This window comes from Astatotilapia calliptera, chromosome 11 (assembly GCF_964374335.1).
Source record: "Astatotilapia calliptera chromosome 11, fAstCal68.1, whole genome shotgun sequence".
In the NCBI taxonomy this organism is placed as follows: domain Eukaryota; kingdom Metazoa; phylum Chordata; class Actinopteri; order Cichliformes; family Cichlidae; genus Astatotilapia; species Astatotilapia calliptera.
In genome coordinates, this window is record NC_137432.1 from 36,232,439 (window position 1) to 36,249,240 (window position 16,802).

General features: G+C 43.7%; 1 protein-coding gene across 1 annotated transcript; it reads right to left on the reverse strand.

The window, feature by feature from the left end:
* Positions 1 to 769: 769 nt before the first annotated feature.
* On the reverse strand, positions 770 to 16,402 carry LOC113032024 (uncharacterized). The gene is made up of 7 exons (XM_026184660.2): positions 16,277 to 16,402; positions 14,524 to 14,730; positions 14,297 to 14,410; positions 11,258 to 11,314; positions 3,975 to 4,229; positions 3,732 to 3,854; positions 770 to 1,162 (listed from the first exon to the last, which is right to left on the reverse strand). Exons 2-7 carry the CDS (start codon positions 14,707 to 14,709, stop codon positions 1,088 to 1,090), a joined length of 810 nt encoding a protein of 269 aa, XP_026040445.2. The 5' UTR covers positions 14,710 to 14,730; positions 16,277 to 16,402; the 3' UTR covers positions 770 to 1,087.
* Between the last annotated feature and the right edge of the window lie 400 nt (positions 16,403 to 16,802).

Consider the following 16,802-nt stretch of genomic DNA (forward strand, 5'->3'; position numbering starts at 1 on the left):
ACTCAGTTATTCCCAGGAGGGTGGCAAGGATGCCCCTCCGATGGTCCTCCTTGGGCTCTTGGGGCCTCTGGATGTCTCGGGCCTGATCTCCTCAATGCCTGCTTCATGACCTGGGGGACGGGGCTATGGCTCCCCATACCCCCTAGAAGATGATTATATGGAGAAACCATTTGAATAATAACACGCTCATCCATACAGGTGTGCACACAGGTGTACACACGGGTGTTCACTGTTCATAGACACAAACCACACCTTTCTTGTGTTATGGAAATTTTAACAATAACCTTCAACACACCCAGTGAGCTTGAGTTGAAGTGGGTTTAATAAACACATTGCAATGTGGAGAGAGCATCCCAGTGAAACACCAGGACCATCTCTGAATTGTGGCCATCGCCCTTACATCTTATATACAGAGACACAGACAAAGAACATTCCACAAACTCTTACACGCTGGCCCCTCTCACGGGGGGACTATGACCTTGTTTTTTGCTTGGCCGTCACCTAAGGATTTACATCCTTTTTTTTTTCTCTTTTTTTTTTTGCCTGTCCCGTTTGGCTCTTTTTCCATCAGAATTATTGTCTAAAGACGAGGGAAGATGCCCAACGGATTTACTTTACCACATTGACCATCCCAGCCTTACCGTAATGGTCTATTTGATTCACCTTTTATTGTTTTTCTTCCAAATGCAATGAGAATGTGTTTTGGTCTCGATCTGATTCACAATTACAGGCAAACAATCTGAATTTTAAAAAAAAAACGCACAACAGCTGAACTTTTCATGTTTTATTGAACATACCAAGAAATCCTTTACAGCACAGGCTGAGAAAAGTAAAAATTTGAGTTTCTTAAAATTTCAAACCTCATTTAAAAGTAACAACCTCCACCTGACATTCCCTGTTTAAACACTTCTGTAAAAAAAGAAAGAAAAGAAAAGACTTGTAACAATTATTTTTTACATACGCAGGTGCTGGGATCTAACTAAACATAAGATATACATCACTACATCAAAACACAGTAATAATTCGTATATTATCAGTAAGTTATTAGTAAGAATGTGTGTAAATCGCTGATATTTCGTGAACAGAGTCAGGCTGTTAATGCCACAGGCTGTACAGTGACTTCCTCCAGCATAGGTTTGTAGAGCTCTGGGTCGTCAGTGCTCTAAAAGAGAAAAATAATATTTGTGAAGTGTAAACTCCCTCCAGTCACAAACACGACTGTGCACACTTTGATGACATTTTCATGCAGGAATACACAAAGGAATCAACATTTAAGGTGACATTAAAAATAAAGTGCAATTACAATTTATTTTATTGTTATTAAAACTATAGCTCCGGAGTCAGCCGACAGGTATCGACAGGCGAAGCGGAATGCGGATCGGGCAGTGGCTGAAGCAAAAACTCGGGTGTTGGAGGAGTTCGGAGAGGCCATGGAAAAAGACTTTCGGACTGCCTCGAAGAGATTCTGGCAAACCGTCAGGCGTCTCAGGAGGGGAAAGCGGTGCTCTACCTGCACTGTGTATAGTGCTGGCAGAGCGCTGCTGACGTCGACTGAGAAAATTGTCAGGCGGTGGAAGGAATACTTCGAGGACCTCTTTAATCCCACTGACACAGCTTCCGAGGAGGGAGCAGAGTCTGGGGATGAGGGGAATGACCCGCCACTCTCCGGGGGCGAGGTCACTGAGGCAGTTAAACAGCTCCTTGGTGGCAGAGCCCCTGGTGTTGATGAGGTCCGCCCCGAGTTCCTGAAGGCTCTGGACGTTGTAGGGCTGTCCTGGTTGACACGCCTCTACAATGTTGTGTGGAGATCAGGGGCAGTACCCCTGGACTGGCAGACCGGGGTGATGGTCCCCATCTTTAAGAAGGGAGACCGGAGAGTGTGTTCCAACTACAGGGGGATCACGCTCCTCAGCCTCCCTGGGAAAGTCTATGCCAGGGTGCTGGAAAGGAGAGTTCGTCCGTTAGTCGAACCTCAGATACAAGAGGAACAATGCGGTTTTCGTCCTGGTTGCGGAACACTGGACCAGCTCTTTATCCTCTCGAGGATACTTGAGGGTGCATGGGAGTTTGCCCAACCAGTCTACATGTGTTTTGTGGACTTGGAGAAGGCATTCGACCATGTCCCTCGGGGTGTCCTGTGGGAGGTGTTGCGGGAGTATGGGGTGTCTGGCCCATTGTTACGGGCCATTCGATCCCTATACAACCGTTGCAAGAGCTTGGTTCGCATTGCCGGCAATAAGTCGGACTCGTTCCCGGTGGGTGATGGGCTCCGCCAGGGCTGCCCTTTGTAAACAGTTCTGTTCATAATTTTTATGGACAGGATTTCTAGGCGCAGCCAAGTGGCGGAGGGCTTTCACTCATCTCTGATTTTTGCGGATGATGTGGTTCTGTTGGCTTCATCGGGTGAGGGCCTCCAGCTCGCACTGGAACGCTTCGCAGCCAAGTGTGAAGCAGCGGGAATGAGGAGCAGCACCTCCAAATCTGAGGCTATGGTTCTCAGCCGGGAAAGGGTGGAGTGCCCACTCCAGGTCGGGGATGAGTTCCTGCCCCAAATGGAGGAGTTCAAGTATCTCGGGGTCTTGTTCGCGAGTGATGGGAGAAGGGAGCCGGAGATCGACAGACGGATTGGGGCTGCGGCTGCAGTGATGCGGATGCTGCACCGGTCCGTCGTGGTGAAGAGGGAGCTGAGTGTAAAAGCGAAGCTCTCAATTTACCAGTCGATCTACGTCCCTACCCTCACCTATGGCCACGAGCTGTGGGCAGTGACCGAAAGAACGAGATCGCGGATACAAGCGGCAGAAATGAGCTTCCTCCGAAGGGTGGCTGGCCTCTCCCTTAGAGATAGGGTGAGACGTTCGGCCATCCAGGAGGGGCTCAGAGTAGAGCCGCTGCTGCTCCACATCGAAAGGAGCCAGCTGAGGTGGTTCGGGCATCTGACAAGGATGCCTCCTGGGTGCCTCCTGGGTGAGGTGTTTCAGGCATGTCCCACCAGGAGGAGGCCCCGGGGCAGACCCAGGAAATGCTGGATAGATTATATCTCTCAGCTGGCCTTGTAACGCCTTGGTGTTCCCCCGGATAAGCTGGAGGAGGTGGCTGGGTGGAGGAGGTGGCTGGGGAGAGGGAGATCTGGGTCTCTCTGCTTAGGCTGCAGCCCCTGCGACACGGCCTCGGATAAAGCGGATGAAGATGGATGGATGGATGGATCTTATTAAAACAAATTTTGGTAAGCTGTTGTTTTTCAAACTAACATAAAGTTGGGCACAGCTGTTCAAACTTCCTCTGGTCTATCTTTTTATTAGTCCCAACAGTTCTTCTTCCTCATGGATCTCTCTCTCTCTCTGCAGCAGTTCCACCACCAAGCTCTGATTCACACAGTCTCTCCCTAAAATCTGCAGCCTGAACTCTGGACTTGCTGTCCTGGGCCGGTCCATGTGGGAGCCAGACGTGGGACTGACTGAGCTTCATGCCTTAAAGTCATGATGGGCTGTTGTTTTGTTTTATGTTGTCATCCTGCTCTCTGTCTGTACATCAGATATAAACTTTAACTGACTCACTCAAACTGGTAGAGAGCATGAGAACACTGCACAGACTCACTGTTACCTGGTTTCACTGATATTCAGACAAAACAAACAGAATTCCTGCAAGAACACTTCATGTGTTCAGCCAACATCTTCTACTATTTAACATGTTTATCAGAATGTGCTTGAACCATTGTGTTGTCCATTATCTACCTTGTTTTGTCCTTTTTCTTTGTTACTCAGAGCCTCGATTCCCAGGACAGCAGAGCTTATCACAACACAGAGCTCCAGAACAGACAAGGTGATCATCACAGCACTGATGCTTCTCAGGAGCATCTGATGGGACACAAACAACAGTGTTTCATCTAAAGTCTCAAAATGTTATATACTGCAGTATATAAGATAGTATCATATAGTGTATATGTGCGATTTTTCTTTCTGCTTTCCCTAACTTACCACCAGCACTGCTCGGCCCTCGTAGCATTTCTCCTGAAGGAGTTTTTCCTCCAAAGATGGAGACCTTATTGTTTTCCTTCCATACCCGTAATCATTGTAGCCATTGTAACCATTGTAGCCATTGTAGCCATTGTAGCCATTGTAGCAATCATAGTTCCAACGAAAGCCAATGTCTTCTAAATAAACGCCGTACAATGCACTGCCTGTCATGGCAAAAGCACCTCCAGCCAGATTCAGAATCACAGTAAGGATGACCTGAAAAACAAAAATGACCAGTTAATGTACAAGAAAATATCCAAACCATAAATGACACTTAGTGCATTCTTAGACTAAAGTATCATAGCCTCTGTGAGTACACATGTTTTCATAGTCATGTCTGGATTCTTCATTAATCTAAATGTTGGTTTCTGTCTAGTTGCTGCTTTAGGATATGATGGTTGTGAATTTGGGTTTAGGGTTTCTGTTTTTGGTTTGTTAATGTTATTCTTCACTTCAGATTAATGAAGTATCTGATTCTGATGATTCTTCAGATTTGGAATCTCTGTCGTAGATGTCATGGTCCGGAATCTGGTGACTCCATGTTTATGTTTTGTGTTTATCAATTTTTAGTTTTCTGATTTTTTGTTATTTTCTTCCAGTGTTTAGGTGTTCACTGTGCTCCCTTGTGTTCATGTCTTTTTACTTTGACGGTCCCTTGTCTCATGTCTGTGTCCCTAGCATTGTCTCCCCTTAGGCTACATCCACACTAGCCCGGATAGATTTGAAAATGGCGTTTTCATCTGAAAACTCTCCGCGTCCACACTAGCGCTTTCAGTCATTTTCACAGAATTGTGCGTCCACATTGAAACGGCCCAAAACGCTTACGCTCCAGTCCTGCGCAAAAGCGAGTGAATTTGCGCAAATTAAAGAATTTGAATAAAAGCTATCTGGAGCACGTACAAACTGATGTTAATCTTTTTTTAGGGCTGTCAAAATTGAGACAAATCAAAACAGCTGCTGAATAATGCACTCCGCTATCTTTGTTTAATTGGTCACATGACTGCATCACATGACTAAAATGCAACATCGTTTTAGAAAGTCTGCGTTTTCAAACATCCACACTGCAATGGGACAGCTCTGTTTGGAAATATATGCGATTTCGAGAGCGCTTTCAAAACGCTTTGGTGCAGTTGTGGATAGTTGTGGACTTTGCTGTTATTCTTTGTGATTTTTTTTAAATGTTTTTGGATTGTTTGTTCTTTTTTTTTTATCTGGCAGCTGACACAGTCTCTCAGAGGATGGGATTTTTCTTTTTAAGGGGGGTGACAGGAGGAGAGAAGCTGCAGAGACACATAATAAAACTGCAACTCTGCTTCCTGGTCCCAAGTCTAGATAATCACATTTGTGGAGGGGGGGTTCACTAATTTGGCCAGATTTCTAAAAAATGAGAGCTTCTTCAACGTGAATTATAATTGTACAGAAGTTACGTTTAAACTTAGGCAGCAGTTTTTTAACCTTAGCCAGCTAATCTGCCTCTTTTTCATTTTCCTCTTCCTTTATTCTTCTTGACATAATGAAATATAGAAACAGAACGAGTTCTGGATCACATCCCCTATTCAGTGTAATCTCTCAGGAAATCTATTGTGACTGTTGTCTTCATGAATGCTCAATCATCCAGGTAAGGAAATCCCAGAAAGCTGGTTCAGTGGGAGAAACGTTTGGTCACTCATCCATCCTCTTCAGTCTCATTTGCATACTTACTGAAACTAGCACCACTGATGAACAATGGGCTGTGAGGTCAGTTTCTTGACCATTAGTATGCAAATTGTCACGACCTCTGATCTACAACTACTGATCAAAGACCATTGATCAGTGGCCATGAGTACCATTGAATATGAAAAGTTGCAGGTTAGCCTTCTTAGACTGTAAGATTTCCATCAGTAACGAGAGACATTTAAATATTGATGTGTACCGTAAAACCACGCATACAGATCAGTATTTAAGGTTTGACTCTCACCATCCAGTGGAGCACAATCTGGGTGTTACCAGTGCGCTACAACACAGAATGAACACCATCCCCACAGACAAAGTGGTCAGGGAAGCAGAAGAACATCACCTCAAGAAGGCCCTGAGTAAATGTGGTTATCCCAGCTGGACATTTGTGTTACGGCCTCTGGCCTTCCTCTATGGAAATCAAAGTGCTCCAGGACTCACGGGGGATTGGCTGGCCCGGACCTATGCTAGCCCCAACTTCATGCAGATCAGAGCGTGTCAGACCACTCACACCATTGGCTGCTGCAGGAGCCTTGAGTGCGACAGACCAATGACACAGCTGCTTGCAATTATGACACAGCTGCCTGCAATTACCTGAGAATATAAAAGGCTGAGGATGCTTCATTCGAAGAGGGACTTGTTGACTCGAACAGACTGTGAAGATTGTCTCGCCTTTTGCCTTTTGCCTCCTGCCTCCATTTGAGCCTTTGTTTTGAGTTGCCTCCAGTGAGATGTTTAGATGAATAGTGTTCTACTGGTGCTAGTAGTGTTACTTGCAAAAAGAGCAACAAGCCTATTTTGTAGAACATGATGTTCTACTGCTTCAATGGTCTCCACCAGGTGCAGATTGTCGTGCCCTCTGTGTACCGACAGAAAATCCTGGCCCTTGCCAATGAAAGCCAGTGGTCGGGACACTTGGGCATCACGAAAACATACCAGCTACTATTAAAACATTTCTTTTGGCCTGGTATGAAGCGTGATGTTTCTAAATTTTGCAACAGTTGCCATGTATGTCAGATTGCAGGTAAACCTAATCAGGTCATACCCCCGGCTCCGTTGTGTCCCATTCCTGTAGTGGATCAGCCATTTGACCATGTCATAGTAGACTGTGTGGGTCCACTACCTAGAACAAAATCAGGAAAGCAATACCTTCTCACGATCGTGTGTGCAGCTACCCGTTTCCCCGAGGCTGTCCCGTTACATAAGGTTACAGCAAAATCTGTTGTTAAGGCGTTGACAACATTCTTTTCAGTGTTTGGCTTCCCAAAGGTCATACAGACTGACCAGGGCTCAAACTTTCAATCTAAGTTGTTCAAACAAGTGGCTAGCACTCTAGGTGTCAAGCACGTCGTGTCCTCTGCTTATCATCCTGAATCGCAAGGTGCATTAGAGCGGTGGCACCAGACCTTAAAGACGATGCTACGCCAATACTGCCTGAAGTCTGAAAAGAGCTGGGATGAGGGTGTTCCATTTGTGTTATTTGCTGCCCGTGACGCTGTGCAGGAGTCACTTGGTTTTAGTCCTTCTGAACTGGTATTTGGCCATAGGCCACGGGGACCCCTCAAAGCTCTGAAAGAGGCATTTTTGAGCCCACATGGAGTTTTCGAAGTAAATGTCAGCAGTTATGTAAAGCACTTCTGTGAGCGTTTGAATCAAGCCAACGCTCTGGCTAAACAGCACCTTGCCGTTTCACAGGGAAAGATGAAACGCCATTATGATAAGGCTTCTGTTAAAAGAACCTTTCAGGTGGGTGACCAAGTTCTTGTGCTCTTGCCTGTTCCAGGCTCAGCCTTGTCTGCTAGGTATAGCGGCCCCTTTAAAGTTTGTGAATGGAGAGGGGAGACAGATTATGTAATTTGCACTCCCGACCGCAGACGCAAAACACGCGTCTGTCACATAAACATGTTGAAACTGTACCATCCTCGGTCAACGCCAGAGCCTGCTGGGTTCTGTGCTCCTATTGTAGCCTCAAGCCACCTAGAGGAAGGAGGGGTGGACGAGGTTGATGGTTTAAACATAAGTTATCCCACCTGTTCTAGACCCCGTCTGTCTAACTCAGAAATGCTGAATGCATTGCCGAGTTGGCTTGAGCATCTGTCTTCGGAGCAGCAAGAAGACATAACTGCCTTGATTAGGGAATACACCTGTTTATTCGGGGATGTGCCAACTTGCACTACGGTGCAAGAGCATGACATTGATGTCCAGGGAGCTAAACCTATTAAGCAGCATCCTTATCGAGCCAGCCCCCATAAGCGCTTGCTCATGAAACAGGAGGCTGACTATCTGCTGCAACATGGCTTAGCGAAGCCCAGTCAAAGCCCCTGGAGCTCGCCTTGTATAGTGGAATCTAAGCCAGATGGCTCGCCCCGCTTTATTACAGACTTCCGGAAGGTGAACTCTGTGACTGTGGCTAACTCACATCCTCTCCCAAGAGTTGAGGATTGTGTGGACAGTATTGTGACTGCTCAGTATGTCACGAAATTAGATCTTCTTAAAGGTTACTGGCAGGTCCCTTTAACTGAACGTGCCTCTAACATCTCTACCTTTGTTACACCTGATGATTTTCTACAATACACAGTCATGGCTTTCGGCATGTTTAACGCTCCTGCCACCTTCCAGAGGCTAGTAAATAAAGTCCTCCATGGCCTGTCCAACTGCAGTGCCTACCTAGATGATCTAGTAGTTTACACTGAAACATGGCAAGATCATTTGGAAACGTTACACCAGGTATTTCACCGTTTGGCTCAAGCTACTCTAACTCTCAACTTAGCTAAGTGTGAGTTTGCCAAAGCTACAGTGACGTACTTAGGCGTGAGTTGCGTAGGTTTCTGGGGATGGTGGGCTACTACAGAAACTTTTGTAAAAATTTCTCCACTGTAGTGAAGCCATTGACTGACCTACTCAGCCCAAAGGTTGAGTTTATATGGTCAAGTGAATGTCAAGATGCTTTTGAGAGTGCAAAAGCCCTCCTCTGCCACACCCCTGTGTTAGCTGCACCTGATTTGACGCGACCATTCAAACTTGAGGTTGATGCCAGTGCTGTTGGGGCTGGGGCAGTGCTGTTGCAAGAAGACTTGCAGGGATTAAACCACCCCGTTTGTTACTTTTCCCGCAAGTTCAATAAAAAATCAGTTAAACTACTCCACCATTGAAAAGGAGACCCTTGCTTTGTTGTTGGCTCTTCAGCACTTTCACGTATACCTGGGATCCAGTATGTTACCTCTTGTTGTGTACACCGACCACAACCCACTCGTGTTCCTTGCTCGCATGTTTAATCATAACCAGCGCCTTATGCGCTGGGCTCTGTTGTTGCAGGAATACAACTTAAGTATTCACCATAAAAAGGGGTCTGAAAATGTTTTAGCTGATGGTCTGTCCCGCTTGTAAACATGTTTTACTGTGTTTGTTCTTTGTTGTTGTTCACACTCTGTAATGTCTGCTTCTGCCCAACATAGTTGGTATTTTAAGGGGAGGGGTGTTACGGCCTCTGGCCTCAGGTGGCCCCGCCTTCCTCTATGGAAATCAAAGTGCTCCAGGACTCACGGGGGATTGGCTGGCCCGGACCTATGCTCGCCCCAACTTCATGCAGATCAGAGCGTGTCAGACCACTCACACCATTGGCTGCTGCAGGAGCCTTGAGTATGACAGACCAATGACACAGCTGCTTGCAATTATGACACAGCTGCCTGCAATTACCTGAGAATATAAAAGGCTGAGGATTCTTCATTCGAAGAGGGACTTGTTGACTCGAACAGGCTGTGTAGATTGTCCCTCCTTTTGCCTTCATTTGAGCCTTTGTTTTGAGTTGCCTCCCGTGAGATGTTTAGATGAATAGTGTTCTACTGGTGTTAGTAGTGTTACTTGAGTTGTTTGTTATGTTTGTCTAAAATCCCTCTATTGCCTAGTGAGCTGTTTCACTAACGGGTCAAAGGAGCTTGCAAAGAAAAGCGTCTGGACTTCTTTAAGTTGCTTGAAGACGTTTCACCTCTCATCCGAGAAGCTTCTTCAGTTCTAAGGTCAAATGGTGGAGAGTCCCAGATATAAACCTAGTGGGAGTGACCCCCACAGAGGGACAAAAGGACCCCCTGATGATCCTCTAATCACCTGAGCCAAGGTGTGAAACTGGGTGTGGGTCCCAATCAGCCAGAGTTTCGGGTGTGTTCATTGTGAAACCTGGCCCCACCTTGTCATGCGAATTCCTGAGGTCAGATGGCCCAGGATGTGAGTGGGCGTTAAGGCGTCTGGGAAGGGATCTCAAAACTGGATTATAGATGGCAGAGAGTTGGTGTCGTAAACCCCGCCTCTGTTCAAAGATGGTCGCTCACAGTGGACATAGATGGCTTCTTTCACTCCTCTTTCAAACCATCTGTCCTCTCTGTCCAAAATGTGAACATTGGCATCCTCGAAAGAGTGTCCTTTATCCTTAAGATGCAGATGGACTGCTGAGTCTTGTCCTGTGGAGGTGGCTCTTCTGTGTTGTGCCATGCGCTTGTGAAGTGGCTGTTTGGTCTCTCCAATGTAGAGGTCTGAGCATTCCTCGCTGCACTGTACAGCATACACCACGTTGTTAAGTTTGTGTTTTGGCGTTTTGTCTTTCGGGTGAACCAGTTTCTGTCTGAGTGTGTTGCTGGGTCTGAAATACACTGGGATGTCATGCTTGGAGAAAACTCTCCTGAGTTTTTCTGATACACCGGCTACATAGGGAATGACAATGTTGTTGCGTCTGTCCTTCTTATCCTCCTTCGCTGGTGTCTGGTCTTCTTTTCTGTGCCTCTCACTAACGGTTTTCAGTTGTGTTAATAAACCTCGTGTGTTTCTTTTTATCTAACCTCCTGGTCTCTGGGCTCATTTATGTTACATCCGCTGTCGCCTAGCAGAGCCGGGTCATAACAATTTGTCAAAGCTGGGAAGGCTCCTAAAGAAAGCTCCAACTGATCCAGGAGGGAAGGACAAGTGCTGCCTAAGTGAAAACCCTTTGTGTTCCTGTATGTGTCATGAGCATCGGAACAATTAAGACTCATTTTTTCTAAACACCGCGTCTCTGTGGCTTTTAAAACCCTGAACATGCTCCGCCAAAAATTGGGGAATCAGGGAAACCAAACAACCTTTGGAGAAATGGATGGCACAACACAGAAGAGCTACCTCATCAGGCCAGGACTCTGCAGTCTATTCACACCTACAGGCCAGTGGACAATCTTTCCATGATGAGGATGTAACATCCTGATTGTTGTTTGTAATATAAACTGTTTCAAGATGCAGTGCGAAAAGTTGGAGGTGGGGTCAGGAGTGGGAAATCATTTTTATCAAAGTATTTTATTTGCTAAAAATAATTTAGCAATTATATGTAGACTAGAGGGGTGTTAAGCCCTCTCTCCGCAAACTTCCCTCCAGTATTTATGTAAGTGTGTGTATGCTGTAGGACATACTGTACATGTTTAATATATTTATCATGAATGCAAATAAGAATAAGACATGACAACAAAAAGTCCTTTAGAGATCATATGAAAATGTTTTACAGCTGAAATACTCACCAAACATGGACTTGGATACTTCTCAGACAAAATGCACATAATACCGAAGATGATGAACTAGACAAAAGACAAAATAAATAAATACATAAATAAAGTTCACATCCATCTTTTTACTGAGTGCAACAGAGAAAACAGAGGGGTCTTTATGGACATTTTATCCCCTCAGGATATGTTGTAAATAAACTTTTCGCCATGAGAGAACAATTGTACAGTTTAAGGAGGTTGGAAAGACTATATAATTTGTTTGTTTACAAAAACAAATTGTATGGTTTGTTTGTGTAAACTGGTATTTTGAACTATAACCAATTTTTATGTAACCTAGCAAAACTATGGTAAATGACCTGTATTTGTATAGTGCCTTACTAGTCCCTAAGGACCCTAAAGCGCTTTACACAACCAGTCATCCACCCATTCACACACTGGTGATGGCAGCTACATTGTAGCCACAGCCACCCTGGGGCGCACTGACAGAGGCGAGGCTGCCGGACACTGGCGCCACCGGGCCCTCTGACCACCACCCGTAGACAACGGGTGAAGTGTCTTGCCCAAGGACACAACGACCGAGACTGTCCAAGCTGGGGCTCGAACCGGGACCTTCCGATTACAAGGCGAACTCCCAACTCTTGAGCCACTATGAACTGGTGCGTGTAAATGTGCACTGGTGTCATCACACTTAGATAGATCTTGGACAAAACTTGGCAATTAAGCTTTCTGTCACATATTTAGGAAAGATATGTTTGACCCCCAAAATGATCTTCTCGTAAAGATTACTCAGTTGATTCCTATTCCATTACTGTGACAGGTTTGGTTTACATGGCTCTTTTTTGGCATTTCATTTCTCATCTTGTGTATCCAGTATGACCTGATGTGAAATGGAAAAACAAATCTGGTCATCTTTTTTTTCGTAACCAAATCTCACTAACAAGGGAGCAACACAGGTCACCCATTTATGACAAACAGACAACCACAGAAATTTCCACTCCTAAGGACAATTTAGAATTACAAGTTAACATGAAACACATCTTTGGGCTGTGGAGGAAACCGGATCACCCAGAAATAACTCGCACACAACTGACACCCAGTCCAGAACCTTGTTGCTATCAGGCAACAATAACAACCACTGTGCTGCTTATTAGACAATGTATGTATGCACATATATATATACGGTTCAATATCAATACGAATATTGTTGCACCCCTAATATATATATATATATATATATATATATATATATATATATTAGGGGTGCAACGATATTCGTATCGATATTGAACCGCTCGATACAGTGCTTTCGGTTCGGTACGCATATGTATCGAACAATACAAAATTTGTAATTTATTTTATCAACTTTCCTTCTGACGATGCTGTCTGTGTTGAGCGCTCAGTGAATCTGCGTTCGACTACTCCGCCTAGGGTCGACAGTGCAGCCTAGGCGGAGTAGTCGAACGCAGATTCACTGAGCGCTCAACACAGACAGCATCGTCAGAAGGAAGAGCGCAGGGCAAGCTAGCGAGACAGAAGTTAAGCTCTCCTTACAACATGGACCTCCCCCACCCTCATTCAGATCTGGCGTTTGGAATTATTTTGGTTTTCATGTGACGTATGACCCTGAAGGTAAGCGAGTCATGGACTAAAGTAAAACAGTATGTTGGATGTGCCATGCAATGCTGAATTACATGGGTGAGAACTAGTGTGTTAGCGCAGTTAGCTCGTTAACGTGTTGGCCGTCTAGCCCCATGCACGGAGCGATCGGCGGTAGCTCGTTAACGGAGATTTGCCGTGTTGTGGCGTTAAGGTCATTTCAACGAGATTAACCTGACAGCACTAGTGGGAACACAACGAATATGACTGCACATTTACGCCGACATCATCCTAGTGCAAAGACAAGTGGAAGCAGAAAAAAAACAAGCAAGCATGCTACTAACTTTAGCCAAGTCATTTAGACAGCTGTTTAATATGCTGCTGAGAATATAGCCCAGAAGAAGCGGATAGTATAGCTTTTATTTTGGAAAGAGACATTTCTCTGTAATAAACTCTCTTTTCCAAAGATGAGTGATTCCTCAATCAGATACAGGGCTTGCAATATCGCTAGCCCGACGTCCCGAAGCTAGCGATTTTTTCAGTCGGGCTACCAAAATCTTTCTCTTCCCTGCCCGTCGGGCTATTGTAGGAAAAATATATGTCAATGCTTTTGCATTCTTTCGGAAATGTAGCTGGGTAATTATGTCATTGGCATCGGTGAGCCACTGTCAATATGTGACATATTGAAGTCGCGTTTGAATTTGCGCTTGTTTTTTTGCTTTCACTTTGCAATGGCGCGAACTGTGTATAGAGAGCGACAGCACTGATCTGTGAGTGATGATAATTTGTGCACCAATTCCTCTGACATCATCTTATTAATTGTTAGCTTACTATGCAAACATGACAAGTGAAATCTCCCGCAGCAAGCTTAAACATGTGAGAGGTTGATCGCGCAGAGAATCGCTGAGCTTATGTGAGTGCGTGTTTAAAAGCAGCAGGATATATATTTGACTATGACCTGGATGACTGAGAACCTTCACAGACAGATATATATTTTAGTTCTGCTGAGCCAAATAAGAGAGGTCAGGGTGAAGAAGTGACAGCCAAAGAAAAGCTTACCACAAAACAGAGAAGTTATGACAAATCAGACTATAAGGCAAAAATAAAGTGCAGCTTTATGGTTTCATGGACAAAAGAATTTCTGTGGCTGCAATATGATCAGATAAATAAACAGGGCTGCACATAAGTGGTCCGCAGGTGCGTATTCGCTGTCAAAATAAAAAACACGCACAAGGGTTAGGGTTAAATTTAAAAACTGTACTTTTGAGTTAAAATATATATTTATAATTTTAATAAATGACAAATTAAAAAGGCATGAACATTTTTTTTGTATCGAAAAAATATCGAACTGTGACACCAAAGTATCGAACCGAACCGAACCGTGAATTTTGTGTATCGTTGCACCCCTAATGTATATATATATATATATATTCATTCATTCCATCATTATTTCCTTACCAATGCACCCAACCAAAATGGAAAGCCTAAGTAGTGTATGTAAAGGGAGGTCCAAGCGTTATAGAGTATAAGTCCAAATCCAATGTTGAGCAGCCCGATCATTATCTGCAGCGTCTGTGAAAAATGAAGTACAGTATGAACAGTGAACATTGTGCACTTTAAGAAAAAACTACAAATTAAAAAATAGGCATAATATAAAATGTGATGTGTAGATGGTTGTAGCTCACCCCCAGCACTGTCTGAGAAGCTCTGTTGAGACTTCTCAGGTGCTGAGACACAGTGCAGCACACTGGAATGTAGCAAAGGTTCTTGAACATCTGACGCAGAGGAGGCCAAGGACTTTGGGGGTCAAGGGTCAGAGTGAATTCAGTGAACACAGTGACCCCATCAGCCTTGGACACAGTCACTGACATCCTGTCTTGAGATCCTGGAGACTGAGAGACAAGAAAAAACTGAAATAAGAATCAGATTAAAGTCTTAGTGGAAAAACAATTAAACCCACACACCTCACTTCCCTTCACTTTCCACCAAAGGAGCTTTAAAAAGAATTTTAAAAGTAATCTTTTAATTAATTAAACCGACTTGATGCTGGGACACTGTCACATCACTGCACGCTCTCAAGTTGGCTTTAACAGGTGACACGGGTTCTTCATATGGATAACACTGTGCTGATACTAGTTTACAAGAATGTTTTACATGGAAAGGCAACCTCCAGGTGCTGAAAATGGAATCCCGCAGTGATGTGCCCAGTCCCTTTACTGTGTCAGCTACAACAGCAGGTCACGTGTCATAAACTTCTATGTTAAAATTTTCACTTCACAGCAGAAAAAAGTTTGTCGTGTGCTACAAAAATGACTTTGGTCTCTATAGATAATTTCTGGCATAATAATAATAACAATTATATTCATAATAAAAGTGTGATGGTCTGTAGTAGGGTGACTCCATGTTTCGGTTTTTGTTTATTCAATGTTCTGGGTTTTTCATGATTTGTTTTTTTGTATTTTCTGTTCCTTAGTTTTTCTTTAGCACTGCTGTGATTTCCTTTAGGTTTTGTCTCTGTGCCTCCCTTGTGTTCCTTCTGTTGTGTCTTATTTTCCTGGTTCGATGTTTGTGTTATTTCCTGTTTTACTTTGACAGTCCCATGTCCAATGTCAGTGTGTCTAATTTTTCTTCCCCTTGTCTTGTTATGTCTAATTAATCCCAGCTGTGTTTCCCTCCTACATCCCATTCCCTCATTATTCCCTTGTATATTTAAACCCTGTGTGTTCCTTTGCCTTTTGTCCTGTTGTACCTCCTCATGTGTGTAAGTCTCCCTGTGTTTCTGGTTTGGAGTTTTAGTTCTAGTTTTCTAGAACTAAAACTAGAGTCCTGTGTTTGCATCCCCTTCCTGCCTGCCTCTGCCTCACATGACAAAAAGTTGTCATTATAAATTTTTTAATCTTTCATTTCTGCTGAATTGTTTCTACTTCCTCCCTCAGTTGTTACATGAAAAATCTCTTTCTCAATAATCGTTGCCACATTTATATCAACAAAGCTAAATAAAAGAAACCTTTTCTATTTAATGCAACACATTTCAAAAACTCCAGAAATGTAGTTAAATCCACAGTTTTAGCAGATAAATGTGCAGCACATAGTGATGTCAGCACCATGCCCCAGCTTTATTTACTGCACGCTCTTGTTCAAGGAACAAGGAAGTCATGTTTTTGTGTTGTTTTCCACCCATAACCCGAAACCCCTGTACCAATCAATAAATATATGTACTATATTTTATATTTATTATTAGACTTCTTACTGTATAAGTTGTATTTTTGTCTTCCAGAAATCATAAAATCAGTTTCAACTTGATGTGTTTTCTGATGTTGTTAAAACTTACAACATGGAGATAAATGAACAACGATTAGATTAAACCACATTTTTTACATAAATACACAACTCTTAATTAGTCTGAATTACAAGCTGAATCAAACATGAAAGACTTACCTGTTAGTGAAGAACAAAAACTTAAACACCTCCGTTTGAAAAGCAAACAAGTCTGATCAAGTAAGCGGTACACTGGAAAGAGGAAACCAAGAGCTGGCCAAACCTGTTACCAATAGCACCTCCTCTTTATGCTCTCGGTTGTGAGAAAGGTGAGCATAAAAAATATGATGTATAAGGTAACACCTGCAGAAAAGGTAGCAGTGACATGAGAGGAGCCACAAGTTTATGTTCAGTTCATGTCAAGAGTTAAAGAAATATTTTCAGCAAACATGGCAAACTTGAACTTCAAACATTTGAAATAAACTTGATCAGCAACTTTATAATAAAGATTTTTGTTATATTCCCTCTATGGTGTCAGTACACTATTAGGGCTTATACAGAGTCAGACTGATACACACAGTAGCTTGTTTACATGTTGACTTCTTCTCTTTATTAACATAACACAGAAGTTACACACACACATAACTGGGCGTGGTGCCCCCTACTGTTGATAGCTTGTACAGCATACCATAAATCTTGGTTCATA

Excerpts from the sequence above, each read along its gene's own strand:
- LOC113032024 (XM_026184660.2), bottom strand. The coding sequence starts at position 14,709 with ATGTCAGTGACTGTGTCCAAGGCTGATGGGGTCACTGTGTTCACTGAA. Across the intron at positions 14,411-14,523 it reads CTTCTCAGACAGTGCTGGGG|ACGCTGCAGATAATGATCGG; the intron begins GTGAGCTACAAC and ends CATTTTTCACAG. Across the intron at positions 11,315-14,296 it reads CATTTTGGTTGGGTGCATTG|TTCATCATCTTCGGTATTAT; the intron begins GTAAGGAAATAA and ends TCTTTTGTCTAG.